This window comes from Hyaena hyaena, unplaced genomic scaffold (genome assembly GCF_003009895.1).
Source record: "Hyaena hyaena isolate Hyena2069 unplaced genomic scaffold, ASM300989v1 scaffold_1206, whole genome shotgun sequence".
Lineage (NCBI taxonomy): Eukaryota > Metazoa > Chordata > Mammalia > Carnivora > Hyaenidae > Hyaena > Hyaena hyaena.
Window position 1 is genome coordinate 357511 of NW_024081843.1, and position 22112 is coordinate 379622.

The 22112-nt window shown below is 41.6% G+C and overlaps 1 protein-coding gene across 4 annotated transcripts in view; it reads right to left on the reverse strand.

Moving 5' to 3' along the window:
• Window positions 1–5398: 5398 nt before the first annotated feature.
• Window positions 5399–22112, reverse strand: part of ST7 (suppression of tumorigenicity 7) — a 109857-nt gene continuing 93143 nt past the window's right edge. For 2 of the 4 annotated variants that reach the window (XM_039222880.1, XM_039222879.1), the window contains 4 exons: window positions 20254–20404; window positions 10190–10282; window positions 7284–7423; window positions 5399–6447 (listed from right to left, as the gene is read on the reverse strand). In XM_039222880.1, the coding sequence (XP_039078811.1) occupies window positions 6328–6447; window positions 7284–7423; window positions 10190–10282; window positions 20254–20404 (504 nt within the window). In that variant the 3' untranslated portion in view covers window positions 5399–6327. The other 2 variants (XM_039222881.1, XM_039222882.1) reach the window with 2 other exon arrangements.

Sequence of the window (22112 nt, forward strand, 5' to 3'; positions counted from 1 at the left end):
AGTCCATGGAGGACATGTCCTTGTTGAAGATGTGCTGCTCTGAGGAGATCTTTGGGATCTCTTTCATTTGGCTTCTAACCTCCTTTCTGCTTATCATGTAGAGAACAATGCTCATTAACTGTGTCTTTTAAGAAAGCCAAGTGCCTCACCTGAGACTCATTTAACATAACCTCAAATTTGCTCTGATCGTGTTCTTGTGAAGAATCAGCTTCATTCTGCAAACCATCTAGCCTCTGGCAGAAGAGGTCCCCTAACAGAGCCCCACATGAGAGAGAGGGGTTTGGGTGGTTTCCATGCTCTCCGTCTGTTCAGAACCAAGGTATTATCTAGAGGTCCCCTAACAGAGCCCCACACCAGAGAGAGAGAGGGGGGTTTGGGTGGTTTCCATGCTCTCCGTCTGTTCAGAACCAAGGTATTATCTCTTTAGGGTTCAATACCTTGTTCTTAGGCTGTGGTGTCCTTTGTCCTAATCCCTTATCCTCAGCATAGCATGGTCTATACCACCAAGGGTAGTTTGTAGCAGAGGGTGAACATGGCTCTGAGGTCAAAGTTGTAGTATATTTAATGAAGTTAAAACAGGCTCCTCCATTGATCATATGTTCTATGTATTTCAGATCTTCAGGAAGGGGTAGGCAGGCAAGTTTCCAAAATTCACTTGCCGTCAGAATCTTTCCTTTTTTCTTGTTGTTTTTAAGAACCAGTAGAATATTACTTGGGAAGGTCTGTGACACATTATAGCTGGACCATGAAGTGTGACATTAGTATAAGGAAACTCAAGATAGTATAAGGTTTGGCATCTTTCCCCATGCTCTATCTTTTACATCAATTAAATATATTTACTCAGTAAGGCACCTAAGTTCTGGATCAGATATAAAGGAGTCTGGGACAAAACTCCCATTGTCAGGTAGCTCAAAGCCTGGGGTCATGGGGGAGGGATAGGTGACCACTAAGATCTTCACACAGCAAAGTAACAGTGCCAGATAGGCCATCATAGAATGGAAGATGGGAGATAAAAGCATCAGGAAGGTTCAGAAAAGGGAGAGAATCCATTTGTTGAAAGGATCAGGAAAAACTTAAAATGGAGCAACTGAAATAGACCACAACAGATGGTTGGGATATCAAAGATGCAGATGGTGCAATGATGCTAAGGGAGAAATATGAGCAGTTAAGCTTTTCAGGCTCAATAAACAGCTGGAACAGAAATGGGAAAGTAACTAGTATGCTCAGAAGATAGTAAATAATTCAGTTTAGCTCAACAGTGAAGAGTTCAAAAGTGACCAGAAGAGCTCTGGGGAGGGCCTTGAATGCCAAGTTGGGTTTGGAGTTAAGAAACAGGCAGCCATGTTAGCACTTGAGCAAACATGGATGGCTCTTTCACAAGTGGATCTTAGATATATGGCAATTTCTGGTAACCTTCTGAAACTGTCCTTTGTTGCACGCACAAAACCATGTGGGATGCTCTCCCTGTGGCCCAGGAATGAATAATTACTGCCCAAACCTGCCAATGAGGGAGTTTGTAAAATCCTAGTAATGAGAAGATTGTTTATGAAAATCCTAGTTATGAGATTTCATTTGTTTGTTTGTAATCTGAGACCACCAAGCCTCCATAAAACACAGCATTTGCCTATAATACTAGTTCTATAAAGAGGAGCTAGGTGCTAAAGTAGTCCGGATAAACCAGAGATGCCAACAGAGGTTGTCAGATAGGGCTCACTGAACAAGGTGACGCTGCTGGTGAAGTTATCATCTCCTAAAGACTTGACCTAAAATAGATTTAGAACTATCAAAGTTGTGATGGAGCGGGTAAGGAACTACTGAAGTATTAGCATGAGCTACTGTGGTTAGATGAAATGCATGGCTCAAGGTCTGTATTCTGGGCAATTTCATGCACTAAATGTGGGGACATCAAGGAGCCTCAGCTTGGGTAACAGAGTGAATGAAGAGGATGTTACAAAGTTGGTTCAAAATAAGGCCTGTTTGCTTGTTTGCTTTGTTTTGGGCACTGACCTGACTTGTATTAAAAGAACAAAAGTGGGGGCTCTGGAAATCTAGAGGGGTGTCCCCCACCCTGTGTGATGTCTGTAACTGCCCCTCTTCCCATACTGCACAGCAAGACACAGTGGGCCCTGCCTCCTTGGACTTCACCTGCACTTCTCAATAAGGTTCACAGGAGAAATTAAATCCTACCACCTCCAGTATGTGTGATGATTTACTGCTCTCCCTCCTATCCAGAGTGGCCTGTTCTTAGGAGAATTGAGAAAAGAATACCCATAACCTTCTCCTAAAGATCCGAATTCTCTTGCAGAACCCAAGCAGAGATGTATACCTTTTATTACTAAGCTACCTTCCTCCTTAGCACCCCTCCCTGCATCCTCTTCCTCATCCCTCACTCACAGGGAAGAAGCAGACAAGGTAATGAGGTGTCTGAAGCTGATAAGCCCTCTCATTTAGTAACCAGATAAAGGTGAGTGGGTTTCGTCAGGAGATATATTTAAAAAAAAAAAAAAAAAGTTTGGTGGAACATGCCTTGCTTAGGATGTTCATTTATACTTGTTTGCATGTTTGAAAATCAGACAATACTTTTTGGCCAGAGACTCAACCAATGTGTAGAGAAACAGCAATTTCACTTACAGACTTGGGAAATTTATTGCCTGAAAAGTTTAGTCTGAATGAGCAACACCAGGCACCCCTGGAACAGCTCATCTATCTCAACGTCCAAAACTTCTGTCCAGAGGCCAGAGATACACGGTCCAAAATGCACTGTGATTCAATCAGTGTCTTATGGTGAGAAAAGGCAACTAACTAATAAAAAAGAGAGAGTGACACTTCAATCACCTGATCCTCCTTTTCCCGAAAAATCATTATTTAGAAGAAGGTCAGGGCTCCAAACATGCTTCGTTAACATTCAAAATGCCTCTGCTTATCTGAATAAGTTCCAGGTGCCTTATGCAATCAGACAATTGACATTTCACTGTAATCAATATCAGACTTCAAAGAGGTCAAGGCCTATAAGTGAAGATGAGAGGCAGAAGTCAGAGGGCTCAGTCTCAGTGAAGGAGAGGGATCAGAGGAGGAAAGACAGAGCCTTTCAAAGCAGATGGGGTCAAAATGCTGACCTTCCCACATTCTGTGAGGGGCTGGGTTTGGGACGATAACTTATTTATATGAGCAACCTTATCTTGGTAACCAAACATTCTAGGAAGAGTTAGTCTTAAGTCATTGAGGTAGATTAGATTAGGGGGTAAAGCCAGCTGAAGCCTCTCATTTTACTATTTTCTAGTGGCTCCCACTTCGTTGTGAGCTTCCTTACTGGCTGCATATCAACATATAAACACACTGGAGCGTTCCCAAGCTGTATGTAGCCCGGGGGGTGCCAGTGCAATCTCTCCCATCTACTAAAAGTCATTATCCCAGGGATATTATCTCAGGCGGGCTGAGAAAGTCGTTTTCACAAGCTGCAAATGGTTGCGGGCAGCCTATAGGGCAGCTGTGATAACGTGCAGAAGGCTTCGTGAGAGGCCTGCAGCAGTGAGGAGGGTGAAAACATGGGGGAACACTCTGGGGACAAGGTGGGGGTAGAGAGATGGGGCCTGTCTCCTTCAGGCCATCCATCTTTCTTCCACACAAAGTCTCTCTAAACATTTTGGAAACTGTTAAACCTTAAGGAAGGGCAAGATGAATGTGATCTTCCAGGCAGAGATTTAAAAGCAAATTTATCCAAACTATATTTGGAAATTATGAGTAGCTGACCAAACGACTGCCCCTGGTAGAGAATAAAATAGGAGGACCATAGGCAAACTGATATTTTATTCAATCATCTGATCTAGATCCAAAACCAGAGCTTTGGAAACATTAAATGACCCATAATGAGCATATCACTCTGATATTCTGAAGGCAGTAGAGCCTCTTCTAGGGAACACCTCATTGTGTTCTATTTACTATCCTCCGTTCCCCCAGGCCCTTCCCTGCTTAATGCAATTCCAGGCCACTCATCATTTCATTCAATATGGTGGTCTCAGGCCTGGCTGCACACCTGAATAGCCTGGGAAGCCTCTGAAAACTTAAGATGCCCGTGTCGCACCCCAGGCCAGTGAAGTCAGAAGGCAGGCATTAGACACTTGTAAGGTCCCTAGATGATTCCAAGGTATAGCCAGGGTGAAACATCTGTTACCTTAGAAAACTTTCACCTCAGTGGTACTGGCAGAACACCACGTACTTGCAAGTGGCTGCTCAAATGTTAAGCTTGCTAGAGACCAGTGTTCTCAGAAGCAGATATGGTGCTCAACCCCCCACTCAGAACCTGCTGGAATCCTTGTTAAAACCACAGATTTCTGGGTGCTAACACTCAAGATTCTGAGTTTCTGGTGGTGGGGCCAAGTGAATTTTATGTACCCTAGAGGGTGAAAATCTCTATTCTGATTCAAAACTCCCACCAACTGCTATTTGTTTGTTTAATAAAGAATAGTGGAACAATGACATATTTTTACAAAAATGCTCTTAAAAATGTTTAAGAGAGGAACATAAAAGGAGGAAATATAATTGTCTACTGTTGTAAATATATTCCTATTTTAAATTTTACTAAGTTAAACTCTATTCAGAATTTTGGCAACTATTTTTACTCAGAGGTTGGCTTGGGAGCACAGTGATGAAGAGTGGAGGTCCATAAACTACAGAACATCCAACACAGAAGGTCCTGGGTTTAAAAATCATGTTATGTACAGAGGCGCCTGGGTTCACCGGTTGGGTGGCCGACTTCAGCTCAGGTCATGATCTCACAGCTTGTGAGTTCAAGCCCCACATGGGGCTCTGTGCTGACAGCTCTGAGCCTGGAGCCTGCTTCAGAGTCTGTGTCTCCCTGTCTCTCTGCCCCTCCCCCACTCACATTCTGTCTCTGTCTGTCAAATACACATTAAATACACATTAAAAATTTTTTTCAATTAAAGTATAAAAATTATATCATCTACAGAAGACTTCAGGAAATTTGAGATGTTCTAGCAAGAGTCAGAGGTTAGAGGTGGCCATGAATAATACAGCTAATGGATGTATTAGCTGTCATAAGAATTTGTAAGAAGGAGACTTGTTGAATATAGTTTTGGAGGTCAGAATAGGAACAACAGGTGGATATTAGACGGAGGCAGATTTTATCATATAAAGAAGACTTCTGAGTGATCCAACAATGAAATGGGCTTTGATGTTAAATAGGAAAGTCCTCTATCACTGAGAGTATTCAAGAAGAGTCTAGATGACCTCCATCCAGCTACTGTTGAAGGCAATTTGTTTAAGGTCCCTTTCAACTCTGAGAGTCCATGATTATAATTACAAAAGAAGAGGAGAAATGCTAAATGTATCTGATTTTTATGTTGATTCTTTCTGCAGAAACCACTACCATTTATTTATTTAACAATCATTTATTGAAAACCTACTATGTGCAAGGCACTGTGCAAAGCTTTGGGGATACAGATATGAGGAAGACACAGTCCTGCTCTCAAGGAGCTTACATTCTAAAAGGGGGACAGACAAGTTTTCAACAATTATAGTACAATAAATGTGATAACATAGGTATTCGCAGAATACTGTGGGATCATGGAAGAGAGACATCTACTCAGCTTAGGAGAAACTTAGAAAGAAAGCTGAGTATAAAAGAGCGAAGAGGAGTTAGTAGTGTGGACAAGCCAATGTGGTGATGGGGAAGGGCACTCCATGCAGAGCAAACGGCATGTGCAAAGGCAATGAGGTGTACAAGAAAGAGCCTGTGCATCTGGGAGTGGTGAGTCACTATGGTCTAAGAGCAGTGTTTATGCAAGAGTTGGGAGAGATGAGGCTAAAGAGGCAAGCAAGACCAGATCATAAAGAACCTTGCATACCATGCTAAAGATCTGGGACTTTACCCTGAAGTTGGTGGGAAACCTTTAGAGGAATTCAAGCAGGGAAGTGACATGCTCAGACTTGTGATTTTGAAAAATCATTCTGGTGTCAGTACGAGAGAAAGACCGGCAGAAGCTGGAACTGGAAGCAAGGACACCAGTTAAGACTGTGGCAGAGGAGTCCAAACAAGAAATAACAAGACTGAAACTAAGAGAGAAGTTACGGGGAGCGAAGCGGGTAAGGAGGGATGAATTGCATTTACCGAATGCCTGGTAGGGTAGGAGGTTAGACCCGACAGACTGGAGCTGAGACAGGGAGGACGGGGAGAGTGAGAGAGAGGAGCCTGGGAGGCATGCTGCATCTCTGGCTTGAGTAACCGGGGGAGGAAGGCAGCGCCACTGCCAGAGGTGGGGGATAGAGGCAGGGGGTGGCTTTGCTGGTGGGGGAAGAAGGGTGATGAGTTCAGTTTTGGAAATGTTGAGATTGAGGTGCCGGTGGAATTTCCAGTTCATCTTCAACATGCATGAGAATACTCTTGCAATTCCAGTCCCTGAACTCTGCAGACCAGAAAATGTCAATCATCTGGAAAGGGATGAAATCAATCCCGCCAAGTTAGAGATCATCTTTTCTGACTCCACTCGCCTTGAGATCAGAATGGAGTTCCAGCGAAACCAGTGATACTCTTCTCCTTATTCCTTCTGTTTGAAACTCATCTGTGGCAAAATCCTTAAACTTCTCCTCACTGCATGTGCAGGTTAAAATGGTCGGTTTTCAACAGGGAAACAATGGTTCTTGATTGTCAGTGCAGATGGCTTTTCTTATTAAAGCTCCTCTCCACAGCCCTCCTTAAAGACTCTAACTGGATTTCCATATTCTAAATGTCATGTCTGTATACTTCTTCATACAAGTTCTTAATATACTTCTTAATTACAAGCCCTTCACACACCCTCAGTTCAGCCCCCCAACAAGCCAACAGTTTGTAGCCATTAAAATATTTTTATTGAAATCATCTTTGAAAATGTAAATCTCATCTTTATTCAAGGAAAGACCCACAATAGCTAAAGATTAGAAATAATGTCATTCAACTTATGTAAAACTGAATAATTTCCCACACATTTTCTCATTGACTAGGATTCCCTTATTTATTTAATCCTTTTAGACTTCATGCTTTTTTGCAGTCTGGGAATTTTTTGTGAAATGAGGCAAGGCATGCATTCACAAGCAACCTACACTCTTCTCGTCTGACTCTAACCTTTTGATTCTACTGATGAAAATGAAAATTAAACAGCGAGCAAATGATCAATACAGGTGTATCCATTTCTACACGACCCTCCTTCATGTCTCTTCTGCTGCTTCCCTTGCCCTCCCTTGGCTTCCCATGCCCCTTCCCTCAGGCCTCCCTCTCGGCAAATACTCACAGCTTTTGCAAAGACCCCCATAAGTTCCGGGAACTGGTGTGTCAAGAGGGCCAGCATGGCTGTGAAGGAACACAATCCAGCAGTGAAGAGAATGAAGAAGGGAAGCTCCTTCTTTGGGTAAACTGAGACTTCATGGAAAGCTGTGGAGAAGATGCAGATGGGAACATGAGTGATGCAGTGAAATGTGTTCTTGGGGAATTTCTGTATGTGGGACTGGGTTTTCAGAGCTGTGGCCGAAGCCTCTTGGAAATGAGAAGGGCAGGGCACTTGAATGAACCAGGGCCAATATCTGTGCCAGCCTGTGGCTTGCTATCCGCTTCTCCCAAGTCCATGTTCAACCTTGAGTGCTCTACTTGGGAGGCATGATAGGGCTACTTTGAGGATGTCACATATTCTGGGGCAGGAAGAGTAACACCATCTATGCCTAATATGTAGTACTGCTTTCTCGAAAGGAAACAAATAAAACAAAACCTTATTCACACTATAAAATACATGTTCATTGGACAAGACCTGGAAAACCCAGAACTAAGTATGTGGGGAAAAAAAATCTTTCTCTAGATTTTGACCTTCCTGTAATTTTTTAATCATTATAATGAGGTGATATTAGTTTATCTTGTATTTTTTCCTGGCACACTCTAAGTTTGTCGGTGGAGGGAGCCACCCTGATAGACATTCAGCAAGGACCTCACATGCTGGCCAATTCAATCTACAAAGGTTGGAGATCAAGGCTGTAGGGGTCATCCGGCACAACTGCAGAAGGAGAACCACTGTGATAAATACGCTTCCAACAATCACCAAAAAATAAAAAATAAAAATAAAGATAATAATAACTGGTGCTCTTTAGAGCACCTTCCATAACTTTAAAGTTTCAAATGTTGGGTTTGGGGAAACCAAAGAACAGGTGGCACCAATGCCAATGGAACAGACTCCCTGCTTTCTGCTTACGGTGTGGCTGTGGGCAGCCTGGGGATTGGGGGTGCCCTCCAGGGGAGGGAAGGCTGGCCTGCGCAGAGATGTGAGCTCTGGCTGCAGGCGCCCTAGCTGAGGGGGTCATAAAACTGCCTGTGAGCAGCACTGCCACTTAAACCGAGAGGGTCCAAGTGCTTCATGTTCTTTAGGAAATCCAAGATCTGAAGGCCTTTCTGCAACCGTTCAGCTCTCATTACTTACAGTCCTAAATCATAATCCACTCGGCCTGAAAGTGAGGGTGGAGAGAGCAGGGAGGGATACAGCACAAAGAAGTGTGCACACCTGAATCCGGGCCATCTGCCTGCTGGGATTAGAAAGAAGGGTGCAAGCACACTTGGGGCCTAATGTTCAATGAGGGTACTTTTAAATTGCAAAACATGGGTAGCATTTAAAACCATCAGCCCTTTTTGTATCCACACCATCCTTGCAGTCAACGCCTAACCCCCGAAATATTTTGAGGGGAGATCAGATTTTGGGCGATGGCATTCAGTTTAAGAAATGCGAGTCATAATTTTCTATTTCAGGTCTAGAAAGATTACGCCTATGAAGTTTCTTTTAAGAGCTATAATCTTGTTCTAATAGTGAATCTAGTCCCATAGAAACTTAATTAGATTCAATTAAAACATTTTAAAACTTTGCTTTTCAGAAAAACTGCCTTCCTTACTAGGAATGGAAATTTTAACAAGGATCTCCCTGAAGGAGGAGTACAGAGGTAAAGCGTGGGCACACGAAACAGGAATTTCTGAAATCGAATCTAATGTAGCGTGAGGTATTTTCACACTAAAACTTGGATGAGGAGCAACACATCACTAAGCTCTCCCAGCTCCATAAGGAACGAACTTGACATTGCCTCTGGCCAGCATGGAACAGGTGAGCCACCTCCTGCTGCTTCAGTCTAAGACAGAAACTCATTTTGCATCCAGACTCCCCCCCACCCCTTCAGGGATTTATGACAGGCTCAATAGTGTTGGCATTATACAATTTACTACCAGAGCACCGAGGGCTCCAAACTTACACTATTCCTCTGGGCTCTGAGATACACTATAACTGGGGCAGGTCAAAGGGAGGCAGTGACAGGAAAGAGGGCAAGGTAGAGAGAATAGCCAAAATTTGGAGCTTATTATCTGAGGGGGGAAAATATGTTCTAAGTCAGGGCCACATGAAGAGCCTGGACAGGATCCCTGAATACAGTATGATTTGCTAATAGCTATTTAGCAGGCCTTGTCAGAACAATGTTGTATTACAGTAAACCAAATCATTCTTTCCACGTGCAGTATGGACCAAGAGACTGCCAGCTTATAAGGCTCTTGAGGGCAGGGTTCCCCTCTCCCCGCTGCATACAGTGCTGAGGCCGCACATGTGTTCTGCACTTGTCATGCCACCTCGCAACGTGCAGTCCACGAGCTGCTCACGGGAAATCCCTCTGGCCCAGAGCATTGCATCAGCACCGACAGCATGCCCGCCCTGCCCCACGAGGGCCTCTGGCAATGATGCCAGGACCCTGGCGCTGCCCTCTCCTCCGTGACTCATCTGCAGTACCCTCTGAAGTCAGTACTTCCTCTTCAAACTCCAGGCTGTGCAGACTGCATCTGACCAGCTGGGCCATGCAAGGCGGAGCCATGCACAGTCAACCAGCCCGAAACTAGGGGTCTCTGTGCTCAGGCCAACCAGTACGATAGCTCTTCATTTAAATTTCAGTCCTTGGAGGGAGGTCTTTCCCTGGGATGAATCTGGAGAGACTTGGAGTAGCAGGATGCCAAACCCACTCACATAACTCACTTTAATGCATATGCTATCCAATAAGGACAGGGCTTGAGAGAAGAGTAGTAAAAGACAAGGAACACTGTAAACATTTATCATTCCCACCTCTTCCCATCCCCACATTCATTCACACCACCCTCACCGGCTAAGGAGGGGAATACAGAAGTGAGACTTACACGGAAGCAGCTCTCGGTCTGCTGTTTCTGTACAGATTGGGTAAGGATAAAACAGATGCCCCTTTTCCAAGGGATAAGGGATCATCCGAAAAGCTGAAAATGAGAGAAAATATGTTAGAGGTTCAATACTTGTCCCATAACTTCTCAATTTCAAAAGGGGGCTTTCGAGCATTTTTATAATGGTAAATAGTCCTACAAGTAACTCCCAGAAAGGATGCAAGAGTTACCCAAACTCTGAGTTACGTGCCAGAGAAACTGTCAGAGATGCATTATGATGTATGACTCACACATTAATCTCACACTATATATTCTGGGCAAACCTCACGGAACTGGGTGGGGAAGGGGGGCAGGGGAGTAGGGAAACCATCAGCTCAATGCCCAGGATTTCCTCATCTACAAAGTATTATTAAAATGTCATAAGCACTAATTCAATATAGCTCAATTGATGGTAATAACACAAACCTGGATTGCAATGCTTCCCCAAGAAGCAAATGGGGATTGACTAGTTGAAGCTTGCTATAGATGTACAAATATGAGAGGCATTCTACCATGTCTATTTAAAAAATATGTCTATGTGGATGCGAATTCCAACCGAACTGGACAAAAACACAAACCCAAAAATGCATGACTTCGGAGGTATTTAAACTTTAAATGAAACTTTTCAATCTTCAATACCATGTGAGGGGAAAATGGATCTGGAGAGATTGATTATCTGTGTTTTGATGATGTCAGGCCACCTAAATTCTGCTCTTGTGGCTTCAGATAACATGAGGTCTCACACTGAATTACGGCTTTCCAATCAATCCATCCCTTTCCATTATCACGTGTGTTAGTCTCCCTGTTACGGTGTCATCAACATGTTAGTCTCACTGTTGCTATGAACGCAGTGCTCATGGAGTAATTTTTCTTCGACAGATGTCCTTTAACTACAGCACGCTGTACATGTAAAGTATAAAAATGACACCCTATACTGGCAATGTCACATAATAATCCTTGCCTTCATGTGTATCAAAGAGGGGTAGGTAGGGGCAACACAACAATATTTTTAGTCTTAAATGTTGCATTTCAAGGAATCGTAGCTACATCCTCAGCTGTGTAATTACCTCCACCTTCTCAAAATACCATCAATGTACATATTTATCTTTTGCATACTTATTTCAAACAGGAATCAGAAACAAAGAATGTTCTCCCTCAGAAGAAATGACAAGGTTCCATTGTAACCAGCATCAGTGCACATATGGTATTTATTCTGGTGTCTGAATATTATTTAAAAGTAAAAACATTATGTATGTGATTCCAGCATTTGGAATGCAGTCAATCTACACCACAGTGGTATCACTCTGAGGTTACAGCACATTGCCATGGAGAATATAAATCACTAGAAACGTGGGATTAGAGCACAGCCGGTTTGCTGGCAGTTTGCTGAGGTAAAAATGTTATCTATTTTCCTCTTGTAACAGAAACCTCTTAAACAGAGATTAAAACATTAAAAACACCCCAGATTTTAACTCTTCTTACAATGAAAGGCTCACCCTAGTTCAATCAGACTCTTCTTTCATGTGGACAAAGATGGCTTCTGCCCACTACAGCGAACAAGAGGCGCTCTCTGCACAGGTTGTTAGTGCACAAACATCACTCAAAGGCATCAGTATCTCTCAATAGGTTTGCAAGACAAGGAAAAAAAGTACAAAACAAAACCTGTGCGTTTATAGGATACGCTAAAATCTCTTCTGGGAAGCAGTGTGTTTAAATTTAAACAGCAGTATGGCAGGATTTTAATTCTAGTTCCCATAAATGAAGGCTGCTATGAAAGCATCCCAAAAATGTGGAAAAACCTACGTGGAAGTGTGTGTGTGTGTGTGTGTGTGTGTGTGTGTGTGTGTTTTAACTCCAGATTCTCTGTGCACGACAGGGCTGCTGTAATTATGAATCTGTTCAGGTTCACATGATGTAAATAAACCCTCAGTTTTCAAAGTGGCAATAAATTTGAATGCTAAATTTTGCTCAAAATTGAAGTCAGTTTACACTTCAGGGAGCAATTTTTTAAACGAAATATAGGAGTGCAAGATCTTGAGAGTGTTCAACCATAGAAATCAAAGATGCCAGATCTTTTTTGCTGCAGTGTTTGGCGTGCATATGGGATTCTGTGCATCAAGTTAGTCTTTTCCTTCTAGTCAGTTCTGGTCTTTTTGGGGATGGTGATTACATAAAACTTACACACATGCACACACACACACACACACACACAGCCATCTTGCACTGTCCTCCCCACCTCACCCCCTCCCACGGCAACCTCCACGACTGTAAAGATGCTTGTGGTGCTCTTAAAATCTCATTCTCATGTCAGTTGTCATTTACATCGAATTCAGAAAATAAGATTAAGCTTTTTGGCTCCACTAAACAAAAGCAAATACAATTTCTGTTTGCAATTCTATCCTTGAGCCACCCTGCTGTGCAGGGACCAGCAGAGTGAGAGATAAGCAGTGGAGGTCTGGGGAGAGTGGGAAGATGCACTGCAGAAGCCCCCACCCCCCCAGCTTCACCTCCCACCTCTGGTCCCCTCGCTGGAAAGACAAGAACCTCATGGCTTCAGCTGAACATCCAGAAATTTTGCAAGTGCAAGTAGTTACACACTGATTTGGTGGGGGAAAGAGGAATAAGAAAAAAAAGGGCATCTATTTTTATTAATTTTATCTATTTTATAAGTGACTACAAAGTTCCTAAAAATCTTTGTCTGGAAAAACACACGTTTCAGAGGAATTAAAAATGTACATGTATTTGGATAAAAACAAAAAAAAAACCTGGGTCGCTCCAAGTTAATGCAGAATACACACATGGTGTTTCATTTCTTCATTTTCCTCCATGTGCTGTCACCTCTCCTACCTTGACTTCTGTTGTGCCGTTGAGGAAGAGGCAAAATGAAATGGGGAGCTAGTTAATGAACACATAGGGCCTCTTCAGCAAAATCTGAGGCCTTACACTGCCGTCTCGACCCCTGACCAGACATGTTTTCTAAGCCCTGTGCCTTCCACTGTTGTGCTCATCAGAGGCCCTACACTAATACTGGGGAAAAAAATTAACAGAACCAAAGAAGGGGCAGAAGGATGGAAACATGAACAAATTAATTCCCAATTTTCCCATTGATTTCCAGTGACCTCTTATCCTACCTGCTAGATAGGCAAGGATAGAAAATAATGTGGGATATTTTGTCTATGTTGGCCTTTTTTCAAAGAGGATCTCAGAGAACTTTATATTTGTAACAGCAAGAAGCGAGTTTGAATCCTAGCTCCACCTTATTAAAATGTGAGTGCTTGAGGCAAACCATGAGAGACTCTTGAATGCTGAGAACAAACTAAGGACTGACTGGTGTGGGGGGGGAGGGGGGAGATGGGCATGGAGGGGGCACTTGTGGGGATGAGCACTGGGTATTATATGGAAACCAACTTGACAATAAACTATTTGTAAAAAAAATAATAAAAATAAAACAAAAAATAAAACAAAAAAATCTGAATGATCCAAAAAATCTAAAAATATAATTGAAAAGTGAAATCTCTCAGTCATTCTTCTAGCTTGTCATCATAACATTCACCATTTGAAATTGTTGAAGTAATAGTAATTACAATGACATGCTTTTTCAGTATTTTATAAAATTGTTAAGTGATATAAATGAAATGAATTTCTTTTATGTAAGGTCTTTTTGGAAGGATAAAATATTTAAACATAATCAGTGATCATATTCATCTATTTTAAGTGCTTGATTAATAAAAAGTATCTCATTCTAAAAAAAAAAAAATGTGAGTGCTTCCTCAGGCATCAGGGATAGATAGGTGAGCCATACCCTGTCCCTGCATTGATAGAACGCAGGGCCTATGGCGGGAAACAGATGATCCAATAATCATGAAGGTCAGTGTGAAAGTTTCCCCGTGATAGGGCCTCCATGTTGTGTATAGCTAATAAAGGAATAGTGGAGCTAACAGCTAAGGATGAGCTAAACTTGTTTTTGTTTTTTTTTTTTTTAATTTTTTTAATGTTTTTATTTATTTCTAGGAGAGAGAGAGACAGTGTGAGCAGGGGAGGGTCAGAGAGAGAGGGAGTACAGACTGAAACAGGCTCCAGGCTCTGAGCTGGCAGTCAGCACAGGGACCGACGCGGGGCTCGAACCCACGAACCGCGAGATCATGACCTAAGTGAAAGTTGGACGCTTAACCGACTAAGCCACCCAGGCGCCCCTGGATGAGCTAAACTTGACCAAGCTGACAACTATATGACTATATCATTAGTCTGTGTCCAGTGTCTGTCTGTAAAAATGAGACTACTCTAGACTCTGAGAGGCTTTAAGGAAATAAGTGTCTAAACTTGGGGCCGGATGATCCAGTAAAGGTTAGTTTTCTCTTTAACTACTTTCTACTAAACCCAAAGTTCCTGCTTTCTCTATCAGGTCATACTCTTGCTAATAAGTATAAATGCTCCTTGGTTATAAACAACTAGAAGTGCAAATGACAGAGCAGAAAACTACCATCAGAATACAAATTTTACATTCTCACCTTTGAATGTAAAGTAGGTAATTGGCTATAAAGGCTAGTTGTCTTCTGTGAGGCATTTGGACACAATAATAAAGAATTCTAAAGTCAAAAAGCCTGGGTTCTGATCCACATTCTTTCACTAGTTCTGTGGTCTTGGGAAAATCACCTTCCCTTGATTAAACAATGTACCAGTCCAATTCTGAAGGGAAATTCTATAATTTTATAGCAGATTCACTAACTTGCTGAGGACCCCCAACACTCAAACACTCTGTTCCTACTTCCATGACAGAACTGCTGTGTGCACACTGTACGTTACACATGTGTGCTGTGTTTATATACGTATATGTGAGCATACAGGAGCTGATGTGTATGTGTTTGCACACACATGTTCATGTTTCTCTCAAAGCATTTACAGGTCTTATTCATCCTGGTCTCTCCAACACAATGTCTGGCACAAGGAGAAACTCAGAAAGGGAGGTGATGGGCATGGGGGAGGGCACTTCTTGGGATGAGCACTGGGTGTTATATGTAAACCAACTTGACGATAAACTATTAAAAAATTAAATGTTCAATGAATAAAGGAATAAGTAAATTAATGCACAATCAAGAAGAGACAGAGTTTTCCTTTTAAAAACTCAGGCGGATTCAAATTATGGCCCATCACCAAGATAGAATAAATGAAAGGGACAAGCTGGTCCTACTGGGCAGTGGGTGAAGAGGCATTCCATGATATCTGAAGACTGGCTATGAGAATAAGTTAGCTATGACCAGAAACTTTAGCTGACCGTCACTTTCTCCCAAATTATAAAATTTAGCATTAGCTCTAAGGGGTGCGGTGTGGGGAAATCTCTCTTCAGCAGTCCAAAATGTGCCAGCCTTTGGGAGGAAAGGTTTGGTTAGAGGAAATGCCCCAAGGACCACATCTTACAGCAAGTAGCATTTACCATCAGGTTCAAAGAGAATAAATTAGAATCAGAATTTCATCCTATGCTTCAACAATGGGCCATTTTCTCCTCTCAAAGGAAATATTCTGCTTTAGTCCCCCTAAAAAACACCACCTTCAAATCTTATACATTATTTAGTGAATTCTTTGGGGGAGAAAAATCTCCAAAAAGAAAATAAAGAGTCTTACTTGGTCAAGTGGGAAAAAATGGGAACAAAGAAAGGCTAAGTGATTTACCCCATGGCATACTTGTCTTCTGATATATAGAACTAAGATAAGTTAAATCTTAAAGTTCACAGTTGCGATCAGCAGACTACCCTGCTTTATAAAATAAATATAGCTAAAATGCGCCTTGTAAAGACTGAGGTAGGAGGAAGATAAGGCCACATCAGTACTGAATGTAGGTAAACCATAGATATGCCATTTAAAATAGGGCCCCATAAGGCACAATAACTGCTATAAATAAGACCCAGTTCAAATGAGATCCCTCATTTATATGTGTTTTGTATATTCAACTCAGACTTGCAGAAATATGTGTGTGTGTGTGTGTTTGTGTGTGTGTGTGTGAGGATAACCAGAACCTACAGTGTTTAAAATAAGTGTAATTCAGATAAGGTGGCAGCTGCGTAATGACCTAAGAAACATATTTTTAAATCTTGTAAATTAAAGCTTTTCCCCTTTCTTGATTATCTTGACTTTGAGGAACATATTGTGCAATTTCAGAGGGTGGGATAGTGATGAATCAAACATTTTAGAAACCTTTGAAATGCTGATGTATTTGTGGTTGAGGACTCAGGGTTTTTTTTAACCACCATATGTTTCAAACCCAAACAATCTCTGCCATGCATCAGCTGGACTTTGGGGTTTTATCAAAAATGTGAATTATTTTAGCCTGATTGGTGGGAAACTCACTTACTTCCACAAGATGACTAATACTCATAATAAACTCATTAAAGCGCAAAGCAAAATATATCTCCATCCCTACTCCTAAACCAACACTTTTGACAGAAGAATTTTTTTTAATCTCCAGAAGATCAACTGACTAAAAGAATACTCATTTTTAACATGGGAACTGGTGAAATTAGGTACTGTTACCTTCCTCCCTGAATTCCCTTTCTAGTGAAATGGAAAAGTTGGAAGGGAGTTGGGGAATGGCCTTAAATTTCAGAATGAACCAAAAAAGATATAAAGGACAAAACCTAAATGATGAGGCTGGTGATGTCAAAAGGTGCCACCACGTGGTGTACTGCAGGAAGTGCAGCCTCCTGCACTCAGGCACAGGCGGTCTGAGGGACCTTTGAGGGAGAAGGAGCACTTCACCTACTGTTAGATGCCTCAGAGCAACTGCCGTGAAGCCCAACACCCTGGGGTGGGGAGAAGGCAATCAATATCATCTGTGATTCACAGTGTTGAGAAACTGGGTAAATTAAGTAAATACTACTACAAATAGCGAACTCAGAAATGTAATACAAGTCCTCTAATTTAAAAGAACAAACTGAGGATGGATAGGGGTTGGGGGAAAGGGAAAAATGGGTGATGGGTACTGAGGAGGGCACTTGTTGGGATGAGCACTGGGTGTTATATGGAAACCAACTTGACAATAAACTATATTAAAAACAAAACAAAACAAAATCTTAAAAAAAATAAAATCCAAACTCTGATGCCTCCATCAGACAGGAAGCATTGTCAAAAGACTACACATGACTGTCTGAAGTTAAAGTGGTGATTCTTTCTTCTAAACTGCATGAGAGATTTAGAGCTTTGTTCACAAAAAAACTATAACTTTGTAGTGAAACATTTTTTATAAATATATGTATATACCTATATACACATATACATAAATACACATACATAATGTGCTTGTAGATAAATACATATGCTTAGTGAGAAAATTAGAAAAATAGAAATATGAAGAAAAAAATCTCTTAAAATACACTAAAGATGTACTTATTTCCAGTCTCTTTCCTTTGTTTATATGTAGAATTTGTATTTTATAAAACTAGGCTCATTCTATATTTAAAATGTTTAAGTCAACATTCAACAACAAAAATATAATTTTATATAGAATGAGTAACTTTCTAAACACTAGAAGAAGTTGTGGTGTAAATTGAAGTCTTCCAAGCAAACATCTTAGAGATAACTGATCCTCTTGTGCTTAATCTATTCAGGCAAAATCTAACTACCTGGTATAGAAAAGAAGACTGAAAAGAAAGTGGACTTGGGTTTACATCCTGGCTCTCCCAACAGTGGCTGCAAGACTTGCAACGAGCCACTCCTCTCAATGACCGTGTTCCTCTCTTACACAACTGACGTGGCCACCTCTCTCCTGTCTAACTCAGAACGCTGCCAGGAAGGGTACATGAAATGATAGATATGCAAACCTTTGGTAAATTACCCAGCTATTATATACCCACTCCTCAAGGTGCTTGGTATTCTCCAAGGCGCCTGTGCCTACTAAGCACTCACACAGTTCTCATCTAGAACTGAAATGGGATTGGCTCTCTTTTCAAAACCTGAATAGTAGTGCAACTTCCGTGGAGTGGTTTCTATTTATCTGTAAGGATCAAATGCAGAATTTCTCTTTCCTTGAGGTCCTTGACTGCCTTACCTTACAAGTTTATGTCTAAAAATTCATCTCTTCTCTTCATTCCAATAAAATCTGAGGTAATCACATTCCCCCAACATTCCCACTCTGCTAGATTTTGGAGTTCACCAGGTCACTGAACATTTCTCTAGATCCTTTTGTCCTTCCCAATTGATTCAGAAAATCTACCCATTGTTATCTGATTATGTGGGTAACTAATTTCCAAACAAAATTTCCAGGTATTCCTCATGGGATTTTCTTTTTATTGTTATGCCATTCCTAACACCATGTCTCTATCACTTCTTGCCTCCCTGCTTTGATCCTTTCTATACAACTGTAACTTTCTCGTCAATCAACTGGTAAGCTTCTTTTGCTATGTTTCCCAAATGCTAATCTGTAAATATGTCTTTATTTGGTTAGTCAATCTATCCATTTAATTTTTCCACAACTAATCCTAGTTAAGGCTTCTAATGGTCAATCTTGCCGGGCTTTTTCTCTTTCTCATGTTCAAATAAAAATTCCTTTTCTCTTTTTTGGGTAGAACCCCTTAAATGTGATAATAAACCCAGCCCAGCAGGGACTGTATACATGCTCACACATGGCCTCAGTGGAGTGTGCTGTCCTAACTTAGGGCCAGGACACCTGGAGCATGTTATTACACGTATAGAGTGGGAGTGGAAAAATCAACCAAGTCAACACCCCTCAAGTTATGAATAGCAAATTATTTAACTAAACTTACTATAAATTCTCTAAAGAAATATTTTCAAAACTGAACAAACAACTTTGTCAACTTGTGTCCCATCTCTATCAACTTACTTTTACCCCCTTCCCTGTGGCTGCCCACCCCCCAACCCTGCCCCCTTCCTGCATCAGCTTGGATTCCTGCTGGATTTGGGAGGGGCAGGAAAAGGGAAGAGCAAAGGATTATCAAAATAAAAATGGAAGCAGCAAAGATAAACAGAGTGAAGGGGATTAAAAAGACATTCCTTTGTGAGGCTGATCAGAGTAGGAGTGAACTAAGAAAAAATTATCAGAAGACTACTTGTTTTGTTTCTCTATGAGAGGGGAAAAAAAACCACCCTATGCTACATGTTGTGTTTGTTTTGCTTAAACTAATGACAGTGTGTCAATGCACATATTGTCCAATAATCTGTAGTCTTGGGCCTTTTCTCTCAATTTACATTCTTCTAAACAGCCCTGCCACTTAGCATAATGTCCTTGCTTATGACACAGTCCTAGATCTTCAAGGCTTGGTTCAAATCTTATATGACCCATAAGGTTACCCATGACTGCTCCACCCCATAAACCTCTCCCTTCTAAAAAGATCACTGGGAAGCTGCTGTGTGCTGGTTTTTCCTCCCAACGAGACAAGATGCTTCTCCAGGTCAGAGAGCATTGTCTCACCTGCAATTAAAGCCTCTTCTCCTTACATAGAATGGGGTACACCTGCCACATTCTCAGACTGATTTATCCTGGCATCTAGCTGATAGGCATTATCCATGAACACACCAGTGCTACACCTGCCCACTGAAGACGAGGGTCCTGTGGCCACTGCTCTTGTTCTGAAGCATAATGGCTGACCCAGCTGCAGTGGAGAAGAACTATGCCTCTTTAGCCAATCCTCCTAGAAAAGCTATCCAGAAGTGGTAATCAGAGCCCAGCATAAGGCCTAACCCCAAGCCAAAAATTCCCATGATGCTGAGGGGGTGTTCAGTTCTCCAAAGAGGGCTTTCCAGTTATAGAATGCTCCTCTGCCAGAACAGTCCAGATTCATCCTATCCATTGTATAAATTTGCTTTTTTAAGGTTTAAGGACGGCATCACCTTAGTAACACCTACCACTGCTGGGGAACTGAAGAGCCTCATTAACCATCATCGCTCAGTGATGGAACATTGCAGAGAAGAGCTATAGATAGGCAAATTGTCATTATTCATCATGAACACTCAGGGTAAAAACAGTTTTAGCATCTTTTCATGCTCTTAAGAAAATGTTTCAAAGAAAGAAAATTACTTACTGCCTTCCCACGTACAATGCAAAAGATTCAAAGCCCCTTCCACCCTCTTCCAGTGCGCCAGGTGAAAGAACGCATACGCTATTGCTTCACTGTCCCCTCGCTTCAGGATATGTTCTGGGGGTAGAATTAAGCTTTTCATTTCTAGTAGGTACTGAAATAAAAAAGGCAGGAGACAGATGAATTAATACATTAGTAATGTGGAATTCAATACGGAGAATAGAGAGTGTTGATTTCCCTAAAGCCACCACTCATAAGCATTTCATCAAACCTGCATCCTTGTTAGTAGTACATTTGAAGGCAATTATTAAATCATCCACAAACCAAAGTACGCTAACAGATAGTTAGCCTTGCACTAGTTTCCTACAGTGAAGATCAGAGGTGTTCAGGGTAAGATACTCTAATCAACAAAATATATAGAGACTCAAACGGCAAAAAGGAAAATTTAGAAGACACAGTAAGTTGGTATAATTTTGTAACCAGAATGAAAATACCTAAAATGGACACATGAAGGTTAAGAAGTCATATGACTAAAGCAACTGTACTAGAGAATTGAGACTGACTAGCACTGCCCATTAATGTTTTCTATACAGCTTTATTAAGGAGAAGGACTAGTCCTGTGAAAAGAGCCACGCATTGCTGTTCACAGGCTGGAGGGAGGAGGTGCGAAAGCCTGAGCCCAGGAAGACCTCAGGGAGGGGAGCAGCACAGACCCCCAAACTATACAATTCTTTTAGATCCTTTCTCAAAGATTGAAGGGCCCTCAGCTTATGCCTCCTCATTCCTTTCTTCTATGAAGGAGATGGGATCACAGGGCCAGAATGGATTCTTTGCTGTTTACAACACAATAGAAAGGGAAGCAAATTTAGGGTGGTATTTTATATTCGCAAATGTTAACTTCTTTTTGCTGGCTGGCTTCTTCCTGGGCTTCACTACACACACACACACACACACACACACACACTCCACCAACAACCACCACCATCACAACAGCCCATGCATCTCCTTTAGAATGGACATGATCAGATGATGGAGGGATGTGTTTAATGAGAATGGGACAAACACAGCAAAATGAAGTGCTAGGAGAAGAGATGTTCAACAATGTTAATGTTGGAAACAACTGCCTATGGACTTATCTATCAGTGGAATTTATAAAAGAGGGTGAAGGATGGAAGAACCCTGGTATAGGGAATGGAGGTTCTGATATACCTATCAGCGCTCTGTTATCAGCTCATTGTGGATTTATGTGCTTTGGGCACTCTGGGTGTAGTTGCTTGTATGCTTCCTCTCCTGTTGGCACATCCAGTAGCAGGATGCACTGCCTGGCAGGAGCCAGGAAGACACGTTCTGGCCCCTTGGTTCAGCAAATGAAACTTTCCTCACTCTGGGTCTGTGAGGTGAAGAGATCTCTAAGCTCAGGCCTCAAATCAGGACAGGTAACAAAGTGAGACAGTCTGTTCAGAGTGCAGCAGAGAACAGCAATACAGCCGGCTCATCTGGCGGGTTGTACGTAAAAGGCTCTCCTTCGATAGAAAGACCTCCATAGGAAGACCTCTTCCCAGACTGCTCCATGAAAGGTGTTTATTACTTGATGGGAACTCCTCAAATATAAGTTCCAAAAGAACTTTTTGGTCACATGGCTTTTAAGTTCTACAAGTCACTGTCTTCTTCCTCTATCTTGTTTTAATACAGTGCAGAGCAAAAATCTTTTTGGGAAAATTACAATTTTGGTTAGTAATCCAACCAGTATTACATTTATAATGAATAGCAACCATGATATAAATATAAAGGTGAATTTTATGTTCAGAGATATTTGGTTATCCTCTTATGATCTTGTTACCTCAAATGAAGCTATTACACTG